This window comes from Trichomycterus rosablanca, chromosome 14 (genome assembly GCF_030014385.1).
Source record: "Trichomycterus rosablanca isolate fTriRos1 chromosome 14, fTriRos1.hap1, whole genome shotgun sequence".
NCBI lineage: Eukaryota > Metazoa > Chordata > Actinopteri > Siluriformes > Trichomycteridae > Trichomycterus > Trichomycterus rosablanca.
The window spans coordinates 17434176-17456004 of NC_086001.1; the positions used below are offsets into that span (position 1 = coordinate 17434176).

The following is a 21829-nucleotide window of genomic DNA, read 5'->3' on the forward strand; positions in this document are numbered from 1 at the left end:
GAGGCTGTTTCAATCTCCGAATTAACAGATTTGGTGCTGAAAACAAAGCCGACAACCTCCCCACTTGATGTGATGCCCCCACAGATAGTTAGGGAGACATTTGATATATTAGGACCTTTTGTCCTGGATATCATTAATACTTCCCTTGCCACTGGTACTGTTCCAGCATGCTTTAAACATGCTGTAGTTACACCTCTGCTCAAAAATCATAATCTTGATGCTACAGTGGTTAGTAACTATAGGCCGATTTCTAAATTACCATTCTTGGCTAAATTGCTGGAAAAGGTTGTATATTCTCAGCTTTTACCATTTTTGAGTAGAGATGGTATTTTTGAGATTTTTCAATCTGGCTTTAAGTCTATGCAAAGCACTGAATCTGCTCTTCTGAAGGTGACAAATCACTTGCTACTTACTGTTGATGAGGGAAATTGTGCCATCCTCATTTTATTGGACCTTAGTTCTGCTTTTGATACTGTTGACCATGACATACTTGTTGGTCGCCTGGAAAAGTGGGTGGGGTTACAGGGAGAGGCCCTGAATTGGTTCATATCTTATTTTAAGAATAGAACCTTTTCAGTGAATATTAGCAGCTATTTCTCTTCTTCTGCTGATGTCTCTTGTGGTGTTCCACAAGGGTCCATACTAGGGCCCCTCCTTTTTTCTCTCTATATGCTGCCATTGGGTCAAATAATTAGGAAGCACAATGTCAGCTTTCACCTGTATGCTGATGACATACAGCTTTATCTTCCCATTAGACCGAATGACAATGGCTCGTTAACATCTCTTAGCAGTTGTCTTGAGGACATAAAGAGGTGGATGGCGGACAATTTTCTTCAGCTGAATGAAAGCAAGTCAGAGGTTATTGTTTTTGGGGGTCCTCATCACATCAATAGTGTCTCCAATAACCTTGGTCACTTGTCTACATGTGTCTAAACATCTGTGAGAAATCTTGGTGTTATCTTTGACTCTGACCTCCGATTTGATAAACAAATCAACTCTGTGGTAAGGAATAGCTTCTTCCAGCTCAGAAATATTGCGAAGATTAAGCCTTTTCTCTGCTATTCTGACCTGGAAAAAGTTATTCATGCATTCATTTCTGCAAGAATTGACTACTGTGATTCTCTGTACACTGGGATTAGTCAGTCTCTGTTGCGGCGCTTGCAGGTAGTCCAGAATGCAGCAGCAAGGTTACTGACTAATACCAAGAAAAGAAACCATATTACACCAGTCCTTGCCTCACTACATTGGCTGCCTGTTCAGCACAGGATTCAGTTTAAAGTGCTTTTATTTGTTTTTAAAGCGCTTAATGGTTAAGCCCCAGCTTATCTCAGTGGTATGCTTTCTCCCGCAACCGCACAGCGATCTTTAAGATCAGCCACTCAGAACTTGTTGACTGTTCCTAGGGCTCGTTTGAAGCTAAAAGGTGATCGTGCATTTGCAGTTTATGCTCCGAGGCTATGGAACACTCTACCTCCTAATATTCGACAAGCACATTCGGCCCCTGTTTTTAAATCACTCCTAAAAACATACCTTTATAAGCTGGCATTTGAACAGTGAGGAGCTGTGTTAATTTTAATTGTTTAGTCTATTTGTATCTGTTTTATTTTGTCTCTTACTCTGTATTTTTATTTGGTTCTTACTTTTTTAATATAATGTTGTGTTATGTATGCTTATTCGATGTACATCACTTTGGTCAACGTAAGTTGTTTTAAGAGTGCTTTATAAATAAAATTTACTTACTTACTTACTTACTTACATTAATTAGGTGTGTGTGTGTGTGTATTAGTGATGGGAATTATGGCTTCTTGAAGGGAGCTGGATCTTTTAAAGAGCTGTTCAAAAAAATGGCTCTTCATTTTTCGGGAGGCGCTAAACTTCAGGAGGTGTTAAACTATAAGACTTAACTCTGTGCAATTTTTAACACTGGGGCATTTTGTTGTGGGGTGTAGACCACGATTACTTGTGCTAGTTGTGTCAACCACGTAGATCACCATTTAGGAAGGTATATCAGTGCCAAAATATGAGCCAGTTTGTTCAGTAAAACTTTATAAGCCAACAGCAGCGAATAAACTTAAGAGTCACCTTAGATTACATGTTAACTTCCATCTATCCATCCAGCTTAAATACCATAAACACTACGTACAAAACATGTGGAGCTATTCTTACTACAGTAAAACACACTGAACTGACTTTTAAAGTGAAGTTTAAAATGTTGTACAGAGATCGTTCCCATCTAGTGGTGCTAGATGAATTACAGCTTGTTGCTTGGGTACAGATTTGTGAAATTATTATTAAATTGTTGTTGTTGTGTTTGTTGTTATTTTTTACTGTTCATGTTTTTAAGTGTAAAACCATGAACAGCACCATCTATAAATAAATGAATCTTGTGCTTCCACTTGAGATTTTTGTTTACGTGAACAATGTCTGAAATTTGACGAGCTTGATTAGTTTGTAATATGAGTTAAGATGATGAATGAACCTAAACACTTGCTTTTAAATTTTAAGTTTTTAATTATTTATTTTTGTTTCAAAACAACGTAACACCGGCAAGATAAAGAAAGCAAAAATAAAGTGTCCCAAGTGTTTGTAACGTGTTGTCGACCTGCAATGGCGACTGTCTTTGGTATACAGGAAAGAAAAGGCCAAATGCAGGTGAAAATTTGTTATTTGGCAACCAGCACTGTGTCAATATTGGACAGAACACATGATGGGTTATTTTAACTTGTTGGGTTGTGCAGTGTAACCATTGTGCTGGATTAAATAAATTTAAGAAAATACAGCATTAAAGCATAATCTCAATAAAATACGCTACAATTTAACACTATAATATAATACAGCGACAGTAAGTCTGTGTCTGTTTCTGTTACTTATTCTGAATTGTGTTTGTAAACTGTGAATTAGTTCTTAATCTGGTCGTGATGTTAGTGATTAAACCTACAGCTCTCTGATGGTCTGACCGATGAGCTGTCTGTTCTGACATGCTGCTTAAGCCTGGCTAGCTCAGTCGGTAGAGCATGAGACTCTTAATCTCAGGGTCGTGGGTTTGAGCCCCACATTGGGTGAGTATCTTTATTTAACATCTATTAAAACCAAAAGAACGTTCTTCCACTTTGTACAGTCAGTCCCTGGTGACTTATCAGGTGGATATTTGTGCTTGTAGGACTGTTGTTTACTGGATGTTTTTCAGTTACTTATTTCCACTATTCTGTGGGACTACACATTGTTGTTGTGTTTCATATTCGTTTGATCAACAGGCAGGTTATGCAATAAAAGGCACTCGTCCCTGGGTGGGCTCAAACCACCAACCTTTCAGTTAACAGCCGAACGCGCTAATTAACTTTTACAGAAAGGCAATTAAGTTTGGCTAATTGAAATAATGGCATGTTTCTGACCTGAATGAGAGGGGCATTAAAAAGATCTCACACTTGTCAGAGACAACGTTTGAAGCCCAGGTCAATAGGACCTGCTAGTTAGAGAAGACTCACTTGTTAGTTTAAGTCCAAAAGAGACAGTGGCCCGTATGGGGATCAAACCTGCGACCTTGGCGTTATTAGCACCACGCTCTAACCAACTGAGCTAACCAGCCGGTGTGCAAGGACAGGGCATATACCCACATACCCGATTCTACACTGCCAGCCCTTCAGTTATGGAGCTGCCACACAGAAACGATGGAGAGCTTTACTGTTGGTCTCAAGTTAGTCTCGGCTGTAGGAGAGGAGACTTAATGAGTTAATTCAGTTTAAATATTAATTTAAAAAAACGTAATGATTTACCAGGTCGTTTGTTACAGTTTCCTTTCCAGTTGTACCTCCACACAAACCAAAACACTCAATCTGTAAAAGAAAGACACGTGCATGAATGTGATGAGGTTCTAAAATTTTCTAATGTTGCACTCACCATTAAAAGTTAAAAAAATGGGGGTGTACCAGTACCAGGGAGTGTCATGGTATGGGGTGTGTCAGTACCAGTACCAGGGTGTGTCATGGTATGGGGGTGTGTCAGTACCAGTACCAGGGTGTGTCATGGTATGGGGGTGTGTCAGTACCAGTACCAGGGTGTGTCATGGTATGGGGGTGTGTCAGTACCCGTACCAGGGTGTGTCATGGTATGGGGGTGTGTCAGTACCAGTACCAGGGTGTGTCATGGTATGGGGGTGTGTCAGCACCAGTACCAGGGTGTGTCATGGTATGGGGGGGTGTCAGTACCAGGGTGTGTCATGGTATGGGGGTGTGTCAGTACCAGTACCAGGGTGTGTCATGGTATAGGGGTGTGTCAGTACCAGGGTGTGTCATGGTATGGGGGTGTGTCAGTACCAGGGTGTGTCAGTACTAGGGTGTGTCAGTACTAGGGTGTGTCATGGTATGGGGGTGTGTCAGTACCAGGGTGTGTCAGTACCAGGGTGTGTCAGTACTAGGGTGTGTCATGGTATGGGGGTGTGTCAGTACCAGGGTGTGTCATGGTATGGGGATGTACCAGTAACAGGGTGTGTCATGGTATAGGGATGTGTCAGTACCAGTACAAGGGTGTGTCATGGTATGGGGTGTCAGTACCAGAGTGTGTAACACACAAACTTATACCTAGAGTACCCCTTTACCCCCAGGACATGGGGAGAACATGCACCCGGGAATCGAACCAGTGACCCTCCAGAAGCCATCCCACAGTGGAAATCAAGTCAGTATATGTGCAGTCACATAAATCCAGTCATGCCCATATATGGTAAAGGTAAATTCACTCTGCTCCCTCGGAACGCTGTGACATCACAATGTGGACCTGTGCTCTTCAGGAGCAGCATTTAGATTTTCTCCTCATTTACGATGGCTGCTTCTCTGAGACAGAGGTTTCTGCGTGTGCTGTGTTGCGGAGCACCTCCCCGGGCGTCCTCCGGGGGCGACCCGGGTCACGGGGGCGGCACGGGGGCTCAGGAAGCGCTCCTGATGGAGGGGTTTCTGTTTAAGAAAACCAGGAGTGTGTTTAAAACCTGGAACAGGTCTGTACACTGATGCTTAGTGTATATATAAGGAATTCTATATATATATATTAGGAATATATATAATTATCAATATTATATATACACTTAATATTATATTTATACACTCAATATTATATATATAATTAATATTATATTTATACACTCAATATTATATATATACAGTGTATCACAAAAGTGAGTACACCCCTTACATTTCTGCAGATATTTAAGTATATCTTTTCATGGGACAACACTGACAAAATGACACTTTGACACAATGAAAAGTAGTCTGTGTGCAGCTTATATAACAGTGTAAATTTATTCTTCCCTCAAAATAACTCAATATACAGCCATTAATGTCTAAACCACCGGCAACAAAAGTGAGTACACCCCTTAGTGAAAGTTCCTGAAGTGTCAATATTTTGTGTGGCCACCATTATTTCCCAGAACTGCCTTAACTCTCCTGGGCATGGAGTTTACCAGAGCTTCACAGGTTGCCACTGGAATGCTTTTCCACTCCTCCATGACGACATCACGGAGCTGGCGGATATTCGAGACTTTGCGCTCCTCCACCTTCTGCTTGAGGATGCCCCAAAGATGTTCTATTGGGTTTAGGTCTGGAGACATGCTTGGCCAGTCCATCACCTTTACCCTCAGCCTCTTCAATAAAGCAGTGGTCATCTTAGAGGTGTGTTTGGGGTCATTATCATGCTGGAACACTGCCCTGCGACCCAGTTTCCGGAGGGAGGGGATCATGCTCTGCTTCAGTATTTCACAGTACATATTGGAGTTCATGTGTCCCTCAATGAAATGTAACTCCCCAACACCTGCTGCACTCATGCAGCCCCAGACCATGGCATTCCCACCACCATGCTTGACTGTAGGCATGACACACTTATCTTTGTACTCCTCACCTGATTGCCGCCACACATGCTTGAGACCATCTGAACCAAACAAATTAATCTTGGTCTCATCAGACCATAGGACATGGTTCCAGTAATCCATGTCCTTTGTTGACATGTCTTCAGCAAACTGTTTGCGGGCTTTCTTGTGTAGAGACTTCAGAAGAGGCTTCCTTCTGGGGTGACAGCCATGCAGACCAATTTGATGTAGTGTGCGGCGTATGGTCTGAGCACTGACAGGCTGACCCCCCACCTTTTCAATCTCTGCAGCAATGCTGACAGCACTCCTGCGCCTATCTTTCAAAGACAGCAGTTGGATGTGACGCTGAGCACGTGCACTCAGCTTCTTTGGACGACCAACGCGAGGTCTGTTCTGAGTGGACCCTGCTGTTTTTAAACGCTGGATGATCTTGGCCACTGTGCTGCAGCTCAGTTTCAGGGTGTTGGCAATCTTCTTGTAGCCTTGGTCGTCTTCATGTAGTGCAACAATTCGTCTTTTAAGATCCTCAGAGAGTTTTTTGCCATGAGGTGCCATGTTGGAACTTTCAGTGACCAGTATGAGAGAGTGTGAGAGCTGTACAGTACTACTAAATTGAACACACCTGCTCCCTATGCACACCTGAGACCTAGTAACACTAACGAGTCACATGACATTTTGGAGGGAAAATGACAAGCAGTGCTCAATTTGGACATTTAGGGGTGTAGTCTCTTAGGGGTGTACTCACTTTTGTTGCCGGTGGTTTAGACATTAATGGCTGTATATTGAGTTATTTTGAGGGAAGAATAAATTTACACTGTTATATAAGCTGCACACAGACTACTTTTCATTGTGTCAAAGTGTCATTTTGTCAGTGTTGTCCCATGAAAAGATATACTTAAATATCTGCAGAAATGTGAGGGGTGTACTCACTTTTGTGATACACTGTATATGATGTGTTTGATCTCTGCAGGCGATGGTTCATCATACAAAACGATCAGCTTCTCTACAAGAAGAGGTTTAAGGTAGGTCACATGACTTTACATGATCTAAATCAGCTCTCTCCTGGACTCTGTGAAATACCCATAATGCACCGCAGTCTAACGCCCCTCATAACGCCCCTCTAACGCGCATCACAGCAGAGGTCGACTTCTGTGCCGGGATGCGCCCCTAACTGCCCCTGTCGCGTTTAAGTCTGGGACGATTTCACCGGTGTTTATATCATCGACTGTATAAATAAGAAGGTTTTATGTTCTATTCCCCCAGTGTGACTTCATGGTGCTGGCTGAAGACCTGCAGCGCTGTTCGGTCCAGAGCTGCGAGGACGCCGGGCGACGCTTCTGCTTCCAGGTGGTCACGCCCACAAGGTAAGTCCAGATCTATAATCATCAGAGATAGACAGACAGACAGATGATCAATAGACAGACAGACAGATGATCAATAGACAGACAAAAGATAGATAGACAAGATGATGGATAGAAAGACAGACAGGTAGATAGACAGACTATTTATCCATCTGTCTGTCTGAATGTCTGTCTATCTATCTGTTTATCTATCTACTCAACCTGTCTGTCTGTCTGCATCCTATATAATCTGTATCTATCACCGTGTGTGTACAGGAGCTGTACGTTCCAGGCCGACTGTGAGGCAGGTAGACGGGCGTGGATCAGCGCCATTCAGAACCTGACTGAGAAAGAAGAAGAAACAGTCAGGAGTGAGGTGAACTATCATCACCACTATACTCCGGGAGGGGTGGGGTTCGGTTCTCGACTCTTTAACACCAGTTTAATGCGTCTGAATCAGCAGGAATCAGACGGTTACAAGAACGATTTGGAATCAGATTCCTCAAGCAAGCAGACAGACTCCCAGGGACCACAAGTGTCTTCTGAAGCTCCAGGTAACCTTAACACCACCACGTTTGAGTCCCACAATATTGAACTCTAGTGACTATATATTTAACTCTTGGACTTCATAGGTGGGATCAGTTCTGGAGAAGTCATCTGTGATGCTCCCGAGAACAAGGGTGAGTACACTGGGCCTTTATATGGACCCTTATTATTGGTCCACATAACACATGAAGCATCATTGGTGATACTTGTGTTGAAGATGCTGAAAGAGAAACCACCGACGGAGAACGTCAAAAGGAGAAGACGACCGACACGAACCTGGACAGCTTTGAGAGCCAATACACCATCGGAGAGCTGCTGGGAAAGGGAGGCTTCGGTTCGATCTACGAAGGTGACCGTAAGGCGGATGAAAACCAGGTGAGTATCAGTTTGTTGTGTTGATCCTCCCCTGGATCCTCCTATGGCTCCAGATACCTGTGACAACGTACTAGGACTTTATTGGGTTACTGGGACGGATGGGATTTTCCAGCATGGCTAGAAGAGCATGACCAAGACTTCAGAGTACTACCCTGGCCCTCTAATTCCCCAGACTTAAACCCAGTTGAACGTCTGTGGGACCACCTCAAGCAGCATCATGGCTCCAGATACCTGTAACCACCTACCAGGACTTTATTGGGTCACTGTGGTGTATGGGATCTTCCAGCAAGGCTAGAAACGTCCCACATTGGAAGAGCATGACCAACACTTCCGAGTACTACCCTGACCCCCTGATTCCCCAGACTTGAACCCACCTCGATTGTCATGTTGTCTTTACGGATCCTCCCCTTGGCTCCAGATACCTGTGACGACCTTCTGAAGAGTCAAATGTAGCTGTTTGGGTTCCTCTGCTCATGAATGAGATACATGTAGGATGAAACAAGAAGAGGCCAAATCAGTAATAATAATAACATGTCTCTTGTGGGCAGCAGGTACAATTTCCATGCGCTGTACCCGAGACAGACGACACCACAGAGGGAACGTCACGTGTGGTTGAGGACGTCTCTGAGCTGCACAAGTGCTATGAGGTTTACAAAACCATTGGATCAGGTAACTGGTACCACTTTCAGTCGTCTCTCTGCCTTTGTGTAACACAGATGTGCATCTTTTAAAACCTGACTTAATTTTTTTTTTTAATTCAATCGTTCTTCAGGTGGTTATGCGACGGTCAAGCTCGGCAGGCACATTCAGACTCAAGAGCCAGTGGCTATCAAGATCCTGGAGAAGAAAGAGCTCGGGGTTAGTTTCAGCAAAACCGTCTGTTAAAGATGGACGTGTCTCAGTTTCCAAACGTTTGGTTCTCCTAATTCTGATCTGAAAAGTCATAAAACTGTTCCTGTTTCATACCCATTGCAGGATGAGTTGTCCGATTTGAGGATAGAGATCGAAGCCCTGAAGAACCTCAATCATCAGCACGTGTGCCGCTTGTACCAAGTCATGGAGACTGCTGACCAGATCTACATGGTGCTTGAGGTACCATCAGTGGTTGGAAACTATCAGATTTGATTTAATCTCTGGATTTATAATGATTTGCTGCTCACTTGACTCGCTCTCTCCTCCAGTTTTGTCCGGGTGGAGATCTGTTCGACCACATCGATAATAACAACAGGTTGTCGGAGGAGAAGCGCAGGATCTTCCGTCAGATCGTCTCGGCGCTGGCCTACGTCCACAGCCAGGGATACGCCCACCGTGACCTTAAGCCAGTGCGTCAGCGAAACGATTTCCACTTATACTTCGTGCTTTTTCTTTGTCAGTGCTTGGACATGACGTGTTTTATTTTGACTCTCAGGAAAACATCATGCTGGATGAGAAGAACAACATCAAGCTCATCGACTTTGGTCTCTTTGCCAAAACAGAGGTTTGTGTCTCTCCTAAGACTGTAGTGTATACTTAAATCAAGCGTGCCATTCAGAGAGTCTAGTAAGGTGGTGTGCTTACCTCCATCCATCATGCTAAAGCCTTGCACACATGGTGTCCACAATTAGTTTCAGTGATCAGTTAGATGAACAGGACATCACAGAGCCATGCTGGTTCAGTTTGTGTGTTGTGTTGCAGATGCGAGTCAACAGTTGGACCTTCGGTTGATAGAAATCTGTTTTGTTGTAGGGTGGATTGGGTACTGCTCTGATTGAGGGCTGTGGAACACCTCCCTACTTGGCACCAGAAATCATTGATGCGCAACCCTATCATGGTGCAGAGGTAGGTGTGTGTGGGGTGTGTCCCCAGGTTATTCCTGATAAACTTCAATTGGAAAGTCTCCAAATCCAAGGTGTTCAGTCCCATCTGTAGCCCCATTCATGAGTTATTCTATGAGGTCTGGATGAGGGGACTGACCAGGATAAAGCATGGTTAAAAAAGACAATGAATATGTATGTGTGTGTGTGTGTTTTAGGCAGATGTTTGGAGCTTGGGTGTTGTCCTATATGACATGCTGTGTGGCTACCTCCCGTTCGATGGTGACAACTTTGTGGAGCTCCGTGAACAAATCACTGTAAGTCTTGGAACTACAATGAAACACCATTGGCATACACGTCTTGTTACGATTATGAAATTGAATCCATTATTTAATGCTCAGCAGCATGTTAAACATACAGTAAAAGTAACAGTAATGGCTTGTGGTGATGTTCTTTGATCAGATGTGATTGTTTTGCTCTGTGTTTCCTCAGAAAGGACATTTTGACACTCCTGACTGGCTGTCTCCTGGTTCTGTACTGCTGATTAAGGAAATGCTGCAGGTGTGTGTTTATGGTGTGTTTAATGTGAGCAAAGTGGGTGTGTGTTTCTCTGTGGGCTTCATCACCTGAAGTTCTTGTATCTTGTCCTGTAGGTGGTTCCAGAGCGGCGCATAAAGGTGGAGCATCTGCTGGATCATGAGTGGGTAATGAAGGGGTACAGCAGCCCTGTGGAATGGCACAGCACATGACCGGTACAACATCCACCCTAGACGTAGTACAGTGACATGATGGAGATCCACCGTACAGAAGATTTTATCTTTATTATCCTACATACTCATATATTTGTGTGTGTGTGTGTGTGTTTGTGTCTCCGCTGGATCATCTAGATGAGGAGAGCATCACCGAGATGGCTGTGATGTTCAGCCAATCCAACCAAATCACCAAGCAGCTGGTGTCTGAGGTACATTTCAGTACTTGTATCTGCATCAACACAGATGCCAAAATGTAGACACATATTTATTAATATTGAGGTTCTTGTGCTCCGTCTAATAGAGATGTGTGTGTGTGTGTGTGTGTGTGTGCAGTGGAAGTTTGATCAGACCACAGCTACGTATCTTTTGCTCTTGAGAAGGAAGCAGCGCAGTAGTCCAGTGTGGAGCGGACGTGTAAGAAATCCAGGTAACATTCCCACAATCAGTGTATTTTACCTGATAAACGCTGCTCTACATGCTCATCTGTCCAAACACTACAGCTTCTGGAATGTTCTTACACCTCTTCTTGTTTTATTTAGCAGGAGACGTCGTCGGCGCGACAAGGAGGGACGATGGTGGCGCCATCCAATCAGGACCCGTTACATCTCAATTTCACATTTCAATGATCGTTGCAGCTGTTTCTCTCTAACCCATCCTCTCTCTCTTCTTTTACCAGAACGATGCATTTTGGATATCTGTGTGTGACTGGTTAGAGGAACTCCACTGAGGTGCCGCCCTTGTTGATCCACACAGCTGTATGAGAAGTGTAGAACATGGATAACCAGGATCAACAAGCCTCAAAATCTTATTACATTAAATAATAATAAATAAACTCACTGAATATATGAAGGTGCATGAATGTTCATTTTCACAATAGCTGATTTTTCTTCATTTTGTGTATGATGTCAGTAACATGACGTCAAAAGCAGCACGTTTCCCGACATGTTACATATCATTGAACTCAGCAGTGAAGATACAGACCTACTGTCAGCTCACTCAGAGCAGCCTGAGATCGTTACCCTAAAACTTAATGAACTCATGTCTCTTAAAGAGGTCCAGTTACAAAATACACTATATTACCAAAAGTATTCACTCACCCATCCAGATTATTGAATTCTGGTGTTCCAATCAGTTCCATGGCCACAGGTGTATAAAACCAAGCACCTCGGCATGCAGACTGCTTCTACAAACATAAGTAAAAGAACGGGTCGCTCTCAGGAGCTCAGTGAATTCCAGCGTGGTACCGTGATGCCACCTGTGCAACAAGTCCAGTCGTGAAATTTCCTCACTACTAAATATTCCACAGTCGACTGTCAGTGCTGGTATAACAAAGTGGAAGCGGAATGACAGCAGCTCAGCCATGAAGTGTTAGGCCACGTAAAATGACAGAGCGGGTCAGCGGATGCTGAGGAGCGTAGTGCAAACACTCAGTCAATCACTACAGACCTCCAAACTTCAAGTGGCCTTCAGATTAGCTCAAGAACAGTGTGTAGAGCTTCATGGAATGGGTTTCCATGGCCGAGCAACTGCATCAAAGCCTTACATCACCAAGCGCAATGCAAAGCATCAGATGCAGTGGTGTATACCACACCACCACTGGACTCTAGAGCAGTGGAGACGTGTTCTCTGGAGTGACGAATCACGCTTCTCTGGCAATACGATGAACGAGGCTGGGTTTGGCGGTTGCCAGGACAACGGTACTTGTCTGACTGCATTGTGCCGAGTGTAAAATGTGGTGGAGGGGGGATTAAGGTGTGGGGGTGTTTTTCAGGAGTTGAGCTCGGCCCCTTAGTTCCAGGAACTCTTAATGCTTCAGCATACCAGAAGATTTTGGACAATTTCATGTTCCTAACTTTGTGGGAACAGTTTGGGGATGACCCCTTCCTGTTTCAACATGACTGCGCACCAGTGCACAAAGCACAAGGTCCATAAAGACGTGGATGAGCCAGTTTGGTGTGAAAGAACTTGACTGGCCTCAACCCGATAAAACACCTTTGGGATAAATTAGAGTGGAGACTGAGAGCCAGGCCTTCTCGTCCAACATCAGTGTCGGACCTCACAAATGCGCTTCTGAAAGAATGGTCAAAAATTCCCATAAACACACTCCTAAACCTTCCCAGAACTGACGAGAAGAGGAGGGCTGTACACGTGTAAAGAAGGCGTGGGGCAGCGGCGTGCTCTCCTTGGATGCAGGTCTGGTGTGCCTGTTAGCAGCGGAAGACAGATTGGAAGCGCTAAAAATTGGGAGAAAAATTGGGGAAAAAATTCGGGAAAAAAAAAAAAAAAAAAAAAAAAAAAAAAAAAGAAAGTCTGAACATAAGAAATGACTAGACAGTGATGTCTGAAGTGGGACTGAGATCTCGGATCAATAAAATAACATGAAACTAGTTACGGGTTACAAATGGTTTTTGTGCTGCCATGCAGCTGGTTGAATGGAGTTAGTGTATAATTATGTACAAAGATCTAAAGAGAATAGATGAACTGGCCGGTTAGCTCACTTGGTTAGAGCGTGGTGCTAATAACACCAAGATCGCGGGTTCGATACCTGTACGGGCCACACCCACCTTAATGATTAAAGCTAGCATGGCTGAGAGTCAGGTGAGCATGTTCTGTGTATTAGGACTTTCTAACCTGAGTAATTTAATCACTGAAAGTAAGAATACCACCCTGTTCTTCTGCCATCTTTAATTCTGGCTTCATTTCACCTAATGAACGTGGCATGATCTTTATAAATGGTTACAATCAATTTTGTCAATAAAATGTTGTCAATTTTGTCAATAAAAAAGAGAACTGCTGTGTAATTTAGTGAATTCTTGCACTGCACATGGCAGAGGACTCAAATAAATTTAGAGCGTGTAGAATAAAAGTATTAGGAAAGTATGAGGTTAAAAGCATCAGCTTTTTTTATTCTTAAAAGAAAAATACATGAATCTCAGTCATCTCACATGAAGATCTGTTCTGCTCAACAACAGTAAAGCTCTCCATCGTTTCTGTGTGGCAGCTCCATAACTGAAGGGCTGTCAGTGTAGAATCGGGTATGTGGGTATATGCCCTGCGCTTTGTACACAGGCCGGTTAGCTCAGTTGGTTAAAGCAGCCTTTCTCAACCGGGGTGGCGCGGCACCCTGGGGTGCCGTCTGGCTTCGTCATGGGTGCCGTCAAAAATATTCTGATAGTGATGAGTCGTTCGCGAACGATCCGATTCTATTGAACGGCTCTTTAAAATGAACACAAGGAACCGAGTCGTGCCTCTGGGAGCCGCTACATATATGTTTATTTCTGCGCAGTTCGACTGTAACCCACCCAGTCCGCTTCCATCAGCAGAGGGAATCAATCAGTCATAAAAAGAGCTGTTTATTATCGAAATTCAAATCCGAAAACAGAGTGCGGGGAGCGAGCGACACACACACACACACACACACACACACACACACACGCACACACACACGCACACACACACAGAGAGAGAGAGACTCAACTCAAACTTAAAAGAAACTTTATTGGCATGACAAATAAGGACATTCGTATAGCTAAAGCAAGTTACAGAGAAAAAATAAAAATAACAGTAAGAAAGAACAAATATATACAAAACAGTTACATGTGCAAAACATATAAAATAGAATAAGATATTAATAAAAACAGTGCAAAATAATAACAATAAAAATTATACACACACACACAGAGAAAGAGACACACACACACACACACACACACACTCAAACTGATCGTTATTACTACCTCATTAATGTAAATATTGTAATTTTTATTGTTATTATTTTGCACTGTTTTTATTAATATTTTATTCTATTTCATATTTTTGCACATGTAACTGTTTTGGATATATTTGTTCTTTCTCATTGTTTTTTTCTCATTTTTATTATTTCTCTCTAACTTGCTTTGGCAATACGAATGTCCTTATTTGTCATGCCAATAAAGCTTCTTTTGAGTTTGAGTTGAGAGAGCCATAACCGAGCTACAGAGAGAACATGCAGAAAAGAAGCAGTGCTCTTAGTATAATGACAAATAATTGAGAAATAAACTATAAACTTGTTTATTTATGTTAAATCTGATTCGTTCATGGCTCGAACTGAGCTTTTCGAGTCTAACTTACATCAAGAACAAGTACAGGAAGCGACTGAGGGCTCTGGACCAGGAGCTCCGTGTCTGCCTCTCATCCATCCCTGCCAGAATAGGGCGATTGTGTGAATCATCCCAGGCTCAGGTTTCCCATTAAAAGTAAGTCACGTTTAACCCTCCCTCCCTAAATGACACCTTATGGTGCGTGTGCGTGTGTGTTAGCAGTCCGAGGGATGCAGAGTAAGTAAGTTTTTTGATACATTTTAGACTGGGGTGACTTGAGATTTTGCATACTTTCAAAGGGTGCCGTGACTGAAAAAAGGTTGAGAAACACTGGGTTAGAGCGTGGTGCTAATGTCACGGGTTCGATCCCCATATGGGCCACACCCACTTTTGGACTTACACTAACAAACAAGTGAGCCTTCTCTAACTAGCAGGTCCTATTGACCTGGGCTTCAAACGTTGTCTCTGACAAGTGTGAGATCTGTGTACTTTGGTCAGTGGAAGTAGTTTTATAGCTTTATAAAAACATTGTACTTACTTACTATTTCCATTCTTGCAGGAGTGTGGGTTTACCTTCCACTTCAATAGTGAGGCGTGTCCAGCCCTGCTACACAAACTGTCATTTTTGTCCCTGTTAAAAACTTTAGCAAATAAAAACACATTTAAAAATTCTCATATTTTATTACAGGTTTAAAGTTGCATAAAACAAATGTTTGCACAAATAATATAAAACCAAAGTACAAAATAAACATTTCACTTATTTTAATTATCTCACAAATCACTTCTCAGTTTTAAAGGTCAAAGGCAGCAACATCTTTTAGATCAGAACAGCTATTAACATTAAACATCACTAAAGAGGAAATACTGAAGAGAGCAATGTAAACCTTTCATTTAAATACAAGCTTTAGTAAAGTTACATACACTGTAAAACATTTTAAGTTGGTTAAACTCAGAAACGAAAGTTGCCTTAAAAAGCTGAGTAAACTCAACTTGAAGAAAACCGTTGTAACAACTCAAGAAGTTAAGTTAAAAAAGTTGCTTGACTAATGATTATTGATTGTTTCAACTTAATGCACTGAGTCAAAATAACTTACTATGTTTATTTTATCTATTTTAGAAAATGAGCTATCTAGTTAAATAAACATACAATTCCTCACTATTTTAACACACTTTCAAGTCAATACAACTTCAGCTATAGTCACATAACTTATTGTCTAAAGTTAACAGTGCTTATGTTTGTCATTTCTAGACTTCATGTTGACTAATAAAAGTTTTCCCAGTTTTTTTAAACTTTACAATGAATCAACTTACAACTTCTGTTCACAAATAACATTTAATTAAACAAATGTTACAAAACACTTCCAACATGCAACAAGCAAGTTTTCTCCTCTCATTGCCCATAAGTGCAAATTATGGTTTTTTTTGCAAAAGTCTAGAGACAGACCTTCTTTTAAGAACATTACATGTTTTAAAAACAGAACAATACATGTTTTAAAAACAATACATGTTTTAAAAACAATACATGTTTTAAGAACAATACGTTTTTGCCTTTTTCTATTTTTACAAGATTTCTCTGCGAAAACAATGTGGAACAGATTACAACATTTCCTCTATTTTTTTTTTACATGGCCTGCAAGCACCTTGAACTAAACTAACTAAACATAACTAAAGTGTCCCCCAATGATACACTATATTGCCAAAAGTATTCACTCGCCTGCCACACGCATATGAACTTGAGTTCATTCTGAAAAACTTCCCATATAGAAGCACTTTGTAGTTCTACAATTACTACCTGTAGTCCATCTGTTTCTCTACATAGTTTTTAACCTGCTTTCACCCTTGTCTGTTTTAATCTTTACCTAACTAATTGGGCAAAAGGGCCAGGGGTTTGGTCATTTTTGGCCAGCCTTTCCATTTGCTTTATTGACACGGTGCAGCTTGTTAACTGAGTGTTTAATGTGTTTTGGAGCCAACTGGCTTGCAGAGCCAATTCTTAACAGCTACCACAGATTACTCTGCAAGTGTGCCTTTAAATTTTCAATCCCCTGCCTGCTAGAGGCTAGAGATACCTGGTCATGGGTAGCTTTTTGTATTTGCAAAGAGTCCTGTACCTGTTGCATTGGTGCCAGTTCCAGGGGATGTAGCTCAGTGGTAGAGCGCTTGCTTTGCATGTATGAGGCCCAGGGTTCAATCCCCTGCATCTCCTGTAGCTTGTTGTTTCACTCTGCTAGAAAAAAGCTTCAAGTGTGCTTCTAAAGCCGATGGCTTTAAGAACGGTCACTATCAAGCTGACGTTCTGCTTGTTACTCTTGAACTTTAAGAATGTGCTCAGCTTCCAGTTGTTACTTTTGCACAAGAATGTTTTTTCAACTTTCTGCCAGCTACCTAGAGAGGCGCGATGGCCAAGTGGTAAGGCGTCGGTCACGTACAGACAAATATTTCCTCAGATAACTTCTGTATTACACTGTGTGATAAAGCATGTTCCCAGACTACCACAAAACAAGTAGAAAAGGGCACTCTTTATGGGTAATGTAGGGCGAATGGTTGAAAGCACTGAAAAGAATTAGCAGGAGCACAGAAGTTGTTCTTTTTTTCCCGTCACCTTTATTTTTGGCCACAACAATCAAAATATTTACAAGCGCGCTATGAAAAAAAAAATAGAAAACTCAACCTCTACCACCAGAGGAAACAGACTTGTGACTGCAAAGTCACTTAAGTCACATTCATTGATGTTTACAAGTCACAGGCCTAGCATAGCTTTTAGCCCTTCTCCAGAAAAAAGAACCCCTTACCCCTTTTCCAGAGCTGAATTTAAACAGGTAGCTCCTCCCCTGGATCATACCATACAGGTTAATACAAAATATATAAAAAAAAAAAATATCTAGTTCACAGAGCATCAAATATGGCAAAATGTTATGAGTTACAAACAATACTCAAACCCATTCAGTAACAACATTTCCAATATTTACAGCATATGCTTATCGAACATTTCTCTTTTACAGGTTATTCACCCCTCCCCTTCTACAGAGGATGGACTCACCCAGGTAAGTAAAGCTAAGGAGTTTTCTAATAGTACTCTTTTAGGACCCCACTGGTGAGTGTGAGCAGTGCCAGAATACAACAGGTGAGTGTTTACACTACAGTCCATGTTGGTAATGTGTCAGGGTACCTTACATCATTACACACTGACAGAGGAAACATTCATGGTGCTGAGGAACATGCACGTCTTTAACCCTTTAATGGTCTCAAGAAGAACTCAACTTTCAAAATTTTATGGATGATTTTTCAGCTGCTGCTTCAGGTTGACACATAAGTTAGAAATGGTGTTTTCTTAAAGTAAGAATACCAATATTTTTTACGTTTAACACACGCCAATCAGGGAGTAGATACAGCCCAAAAAAGATTATTTGAATACCGCTTATTTTACCCAGCTATTTACATTATACTAATGGTTGAGCAGATCATTAAAGGGTTAAAAGTGCCACACGTTTAGTTAAACTTGCTTGAGTTTTGCTTTTAAATTAATTCTGCCAAAATTCATTTGTTTTAGGTTATTGGGATATACTGTATATAGTATCTATAACTTGAATGTACTACCCAAATCAAAAAAATGGAACAGTGTAGAAAATGCAAATAAAATAGATGCAGTGTTTTTTACATTTACATCGATTCTTTTTCCATCTTTTATGAACCCAAAATATTTCATGTTTTGTCTGGTCAACTTCATTCTTAACATACACATACATGCATTTTAAGCTACAACACATTCTAAAAAAAGTTGGAACAGGGCAATTTAGTCCTCGTAATAAGGTTAAAAAACAACTAAATAATGACGTGATTTCAAATAGGTGATGTGAACAGCTGATTATAATCACAAATTGGCACAGATCATGTTCAGATGGAAGGAAGAAAAAAGCTTGTTAAGGTGGTTTACAGGCTTAAAAGAACAATCTTATATTTTTCTAAATGGCCGCTTCAGTTTATACTAACAGCATTTACTTTTACTTCTACTTTTAATACTTAAGCACATTTAATATCAAATTACTTGTAATACTTAAGTACATTAAACATCAGATACTTTTAGACTTTTTAAAAGGTGACGTTTACTTCTATCTAATTAAGCTTCTGGTAAGATACTTGTACTTTTACTCAAGTATGGCGTTCAGGTACTTTATACACCACTGGAGGTTTACCCTAAGAAGCACAAGTCGGGGATGTAGCTCAGTGGTAGAGCGTGTGCTTTGCATGTATGAGGTCTTGGGTTCAAGCCCCAGCATCTCCATTCAAAAGCATTTTAATTAGGGACCATGTCTTGCCTGCTGGTCTTATTCTCTACAATAGAGCTGTAGAGCCACAGCAATTCTACTGTGTCAGAAAAGGGGATGTAGCTCAGTGGTAGAGCGTGTGCTTTGCATGTATGAGGTCTTGGGTTCAATCCCCAGAATCTCCGTTTAGTAGCTTTTAATTAGTGACCATGCCTTGCCTGCTGGTCTTATTCTCTACAATAGCGCTATCGAGCCACAGCAATCCTGCCATGTCACAAAAGGGGATGTAGCTCAGTGGTAGCGCGCATGCTTTGCATGTATGACGTCCAGGGTTCAATCCCCTGCATCCAGTTGTTACTTTTGCACAGGGACATTTTTCTTTGCTGTGCTACCACTGCCATGGGCTAAGGCGTCGCTCTCGTAAACCAAATCTCACAGCTCATTCCCAGAGTGTGTCTTATTTGTGCTTTGTTTTTAATGTCACAGACAAAATGCTCCTTGAAACATACACTTGGCCGTTAAAGACCCAATCACAAGTTTTTTCTTTTGTAAACTTCACCTGACTGAAAGATCAACGGCTATAGCACAGCACAAAAGAACTTAATACATCAAAGCTGTAATTCCACAGCAGCATTTTACTGCTACACAGGGATTGTAGCTTAGATTAAACCGTTCAAATATCTGGGTAGTTGTTTCAGACCCTGTTAGAACATCAAGTTCTTTTGCTGCTCAGATCTTCTACTCCAGTGTCGTTTACTGAATATGAGAAAACAAGCCTTTGAATTCTTAAATGTACACTGGGAGAGACTTAAACACACACACACTTATAATAAGTCTTCCAATTTATTAGGTATATGAAGGATCCGAGCCACCAAATAGATTAGTGAACCATTTATACCAAGAGTCATCAGAGCAAGGACTGGAACAGAAATAGAGTCCTTCATATGTTGAATAATATCGAAAACATTTTGATGATAATCAGGCACTTAAAAACAACATGAGGAATTCAGGACTTTACATACACCTCCTTTCTCTGCAAGGAGTAAATCTAGGGCCAATCTATTTTGTAGAATAGCTTGCCTAAGGGAGCTCATTTCTTCATTAATTAGGGTAAAGGCCTGCTCTGTCTGGTTAGCAAGAGTGAGGACCTGTCATGCCACAGCATTAATTTTGCGCACTGTCCAGGTGATACCTATATTTGGAATGACTGATAGGCCTATCCTTTCACCTGGAGTTGTCCAAGGGTCAGTGAGGCGGTAACCATTGAAACCTGAAGGCATGCTTTCTGTTGAACGTTTAACTTTATGGGGTATATGGGGTATAACTTTAATAGCACGGTATACAGAGACCCCTGGCCGTAACGCCGTAAGTGGGCATTAGTTCCACAAAGCCACATGGCAGTGGAGATTCTAAAGGCTGGGGGAACCTCTACAATAGGAGCTCCAGTTATCTTGCCTGAAGCATTAGTTACCCAGGCCCACCTAAGGACCTAAGATTGTAACATTCACTGCACATAAAGTGTGGCCTATAAGGCGACGTCTATATTTTGTGCCATTTATAGTAACTATGCCAGGTTGAGCACACAGGCACACTGATCCTTGAACTAGTCTTACATGAAAAAGCCCAGTAAAAGTATCAGGGGTGAATGGATTAGTGAAATCACTTAGAATATTACTAAAAATAAAAAGTCAGTATTAAATAAAGCATTATTTACATTTAGCAGAAACAAGACCTCTAGAGGTACCAAACAAGTGTGGAACTATGACTGATATTGTCTTAGAAAGGAAAAGTTTAAAGGAACAGCTTCCCAATCTTGGGAAAGAGCGTGACAAACAAGGCATGAGGTATTAACGTGAGTATTCACTGAGGCTGTGAATCCTGTCAAAACCCCTGTCCGCGTCACAGCAAGCACGGTAGTAAGCGGCCCAAAAGCAGCTTCTCCAACCTTCCTAGGATTTAGAAACTTCACTAAAACTACTGTAAATCACCATGTTGATATGGGTGTGTTGGGTTATCTGATTGAATACGCAGAGAGACAGAAACTTTAGTACAAACCTTGAGAGGAACCAGACTCAGCAGGGCCTGGAGGATACTTTAAATAAATACACGATTTACACAAAGCATACAAACACAAAATGAAATGATCTAAAAGTTATAACTGGTAATAAATAGATAAATAAATAAATAATAATAGAGTTGTTATTCGCTCTAGTCTTCAATAACGTATGTAGTGATTTCTTGTCATTCTTGGTACAATTACTCCAGATCCGTCACATATGGCAGGAGCAGAATCGTTGTCACGGCAGTCTCGACTTTTAATCCTTAACCTCGGCGGGTGAACAGGTTTCCATCAGAACGCCTTTGGAGTAAAACAACAAAGAATGTAGTTAATAATGTACAATGCTAGTTGAGTAAAACAGTTTTACAGAGAGTTTTAGACTCCGGCAGCCCTAGATATTACAGCATAACTAAAAGGGAGAGCAAGCAGGTAACAAGGTCATGAAGGCTTTCACAGGACATCAGCGCCCACCTCTCCTACCCAAACCGGAGTGATCGGACAAGAGAGGCAGAACGACAGCAACCCAACATCCCTGATCACCACAAGCTTCTATGACCAAGAACCCCCAAGCTCTGCGCCTTTGTCTATACTAATCAAAAGCCTGAGAAAATAAATATGTTTTCAGTCTAGACTTAAACATTGAGACTGTGTCCGAATCCCGAACAGAGGCAGGAAGATTATTCCAAAGTTGTGGAGCTTTGTAAGAAAACGCTCTTCCACCAGCCATGATCTTTTTAATTTTAGGAACTATAAGTAACCCTGCATCTTG

The 21829-nt window shown here is 41.6% G+C and overlaps 2 protein-coding genes and 3 non-coding genes across 5 annotated transcripts; all 5 read left to right on the forward strand.

Moving 5' to 3' along the window:
• Positions 1 to 7636: 7636 nt before the first annotated feature.
• LOC134326149 (maternal embryonic leucine zipper kinase-like) lies at positions 7637 to 10654 on the forward strand. Its single transcript, XM_063008351.1, has 12 exons — positions 7637 to 7745; positions 7824 to 7871; positions 7955 to 8112; positions 8664 to 8781; positions 8885 to 8970; positions 9088 to 9204; positions 9294 to 9434; positions 9521 to 9589; positions 9838 to 9930; positions 10124 to 10222; positions 10398 to 10466; positions 10559 to 10654. The coding sequence occupies exons 1-12, from the start codon at positions 7637 to 7639 to the stop codon at positions 10652 to 10654; spliced, it is 1203 nt and encodes a 400-aa protein (XP_062864421.1).
• Positions 10655 to 10812: 158 nt separating this feature from the next.
• Positions 10813 to 11490, forward strand: LOC134326150 (maternal embryonic leucine zipper kinase-like). The gene is made up of 3 exons (XM_063008352.1): positions 10813 to 10866; positions 10991 to 11084; positions 11197 to 11490. Exons 1-3 carry the CDS (start codon positions 10813 to 10815, stop codon positions 11304 to 11306), a joined length of 258 nt encoding a protein of 85 aa, XP_062864422.1. The 3' UTR covers positions 11307 to 11490.
• Positions 11491 to 16870: 5380 nt separating this feature from the next.
• Positions 16871 to 16942, forward strand: trnaa-ugc (transfer RNA alanine (anticodon UGC)). The gene has a single exon. It is a non-coding gene; the product is annotated as a tRNA-Ala (tRNA).
• A 2004-nt stretch (positions 16943 to 18946) lies between these two features.
• trnaa-ugc (transfer RNA alanine (anticodon UGC)) lies at positions 18947 to 19018 on the forward strand. The gene has a single exon. It is a non-coding gene; the product is annotated as a tRNA-Ala (tRNA).
• Positions 19019 to 19114: 96 nt separating this feature from the next.
• trnaa-ugc (transfer RNA alanine (anticodon UGC)) lies at positions 19115 to 19186 on the forward strand. Its single transcript has one exon. It is a non-coding gene; the product is annotated as a tRNA-Ala (tRNA).
• Positions 19187 to 21829: the final 2643 nt, after the last annotated feature.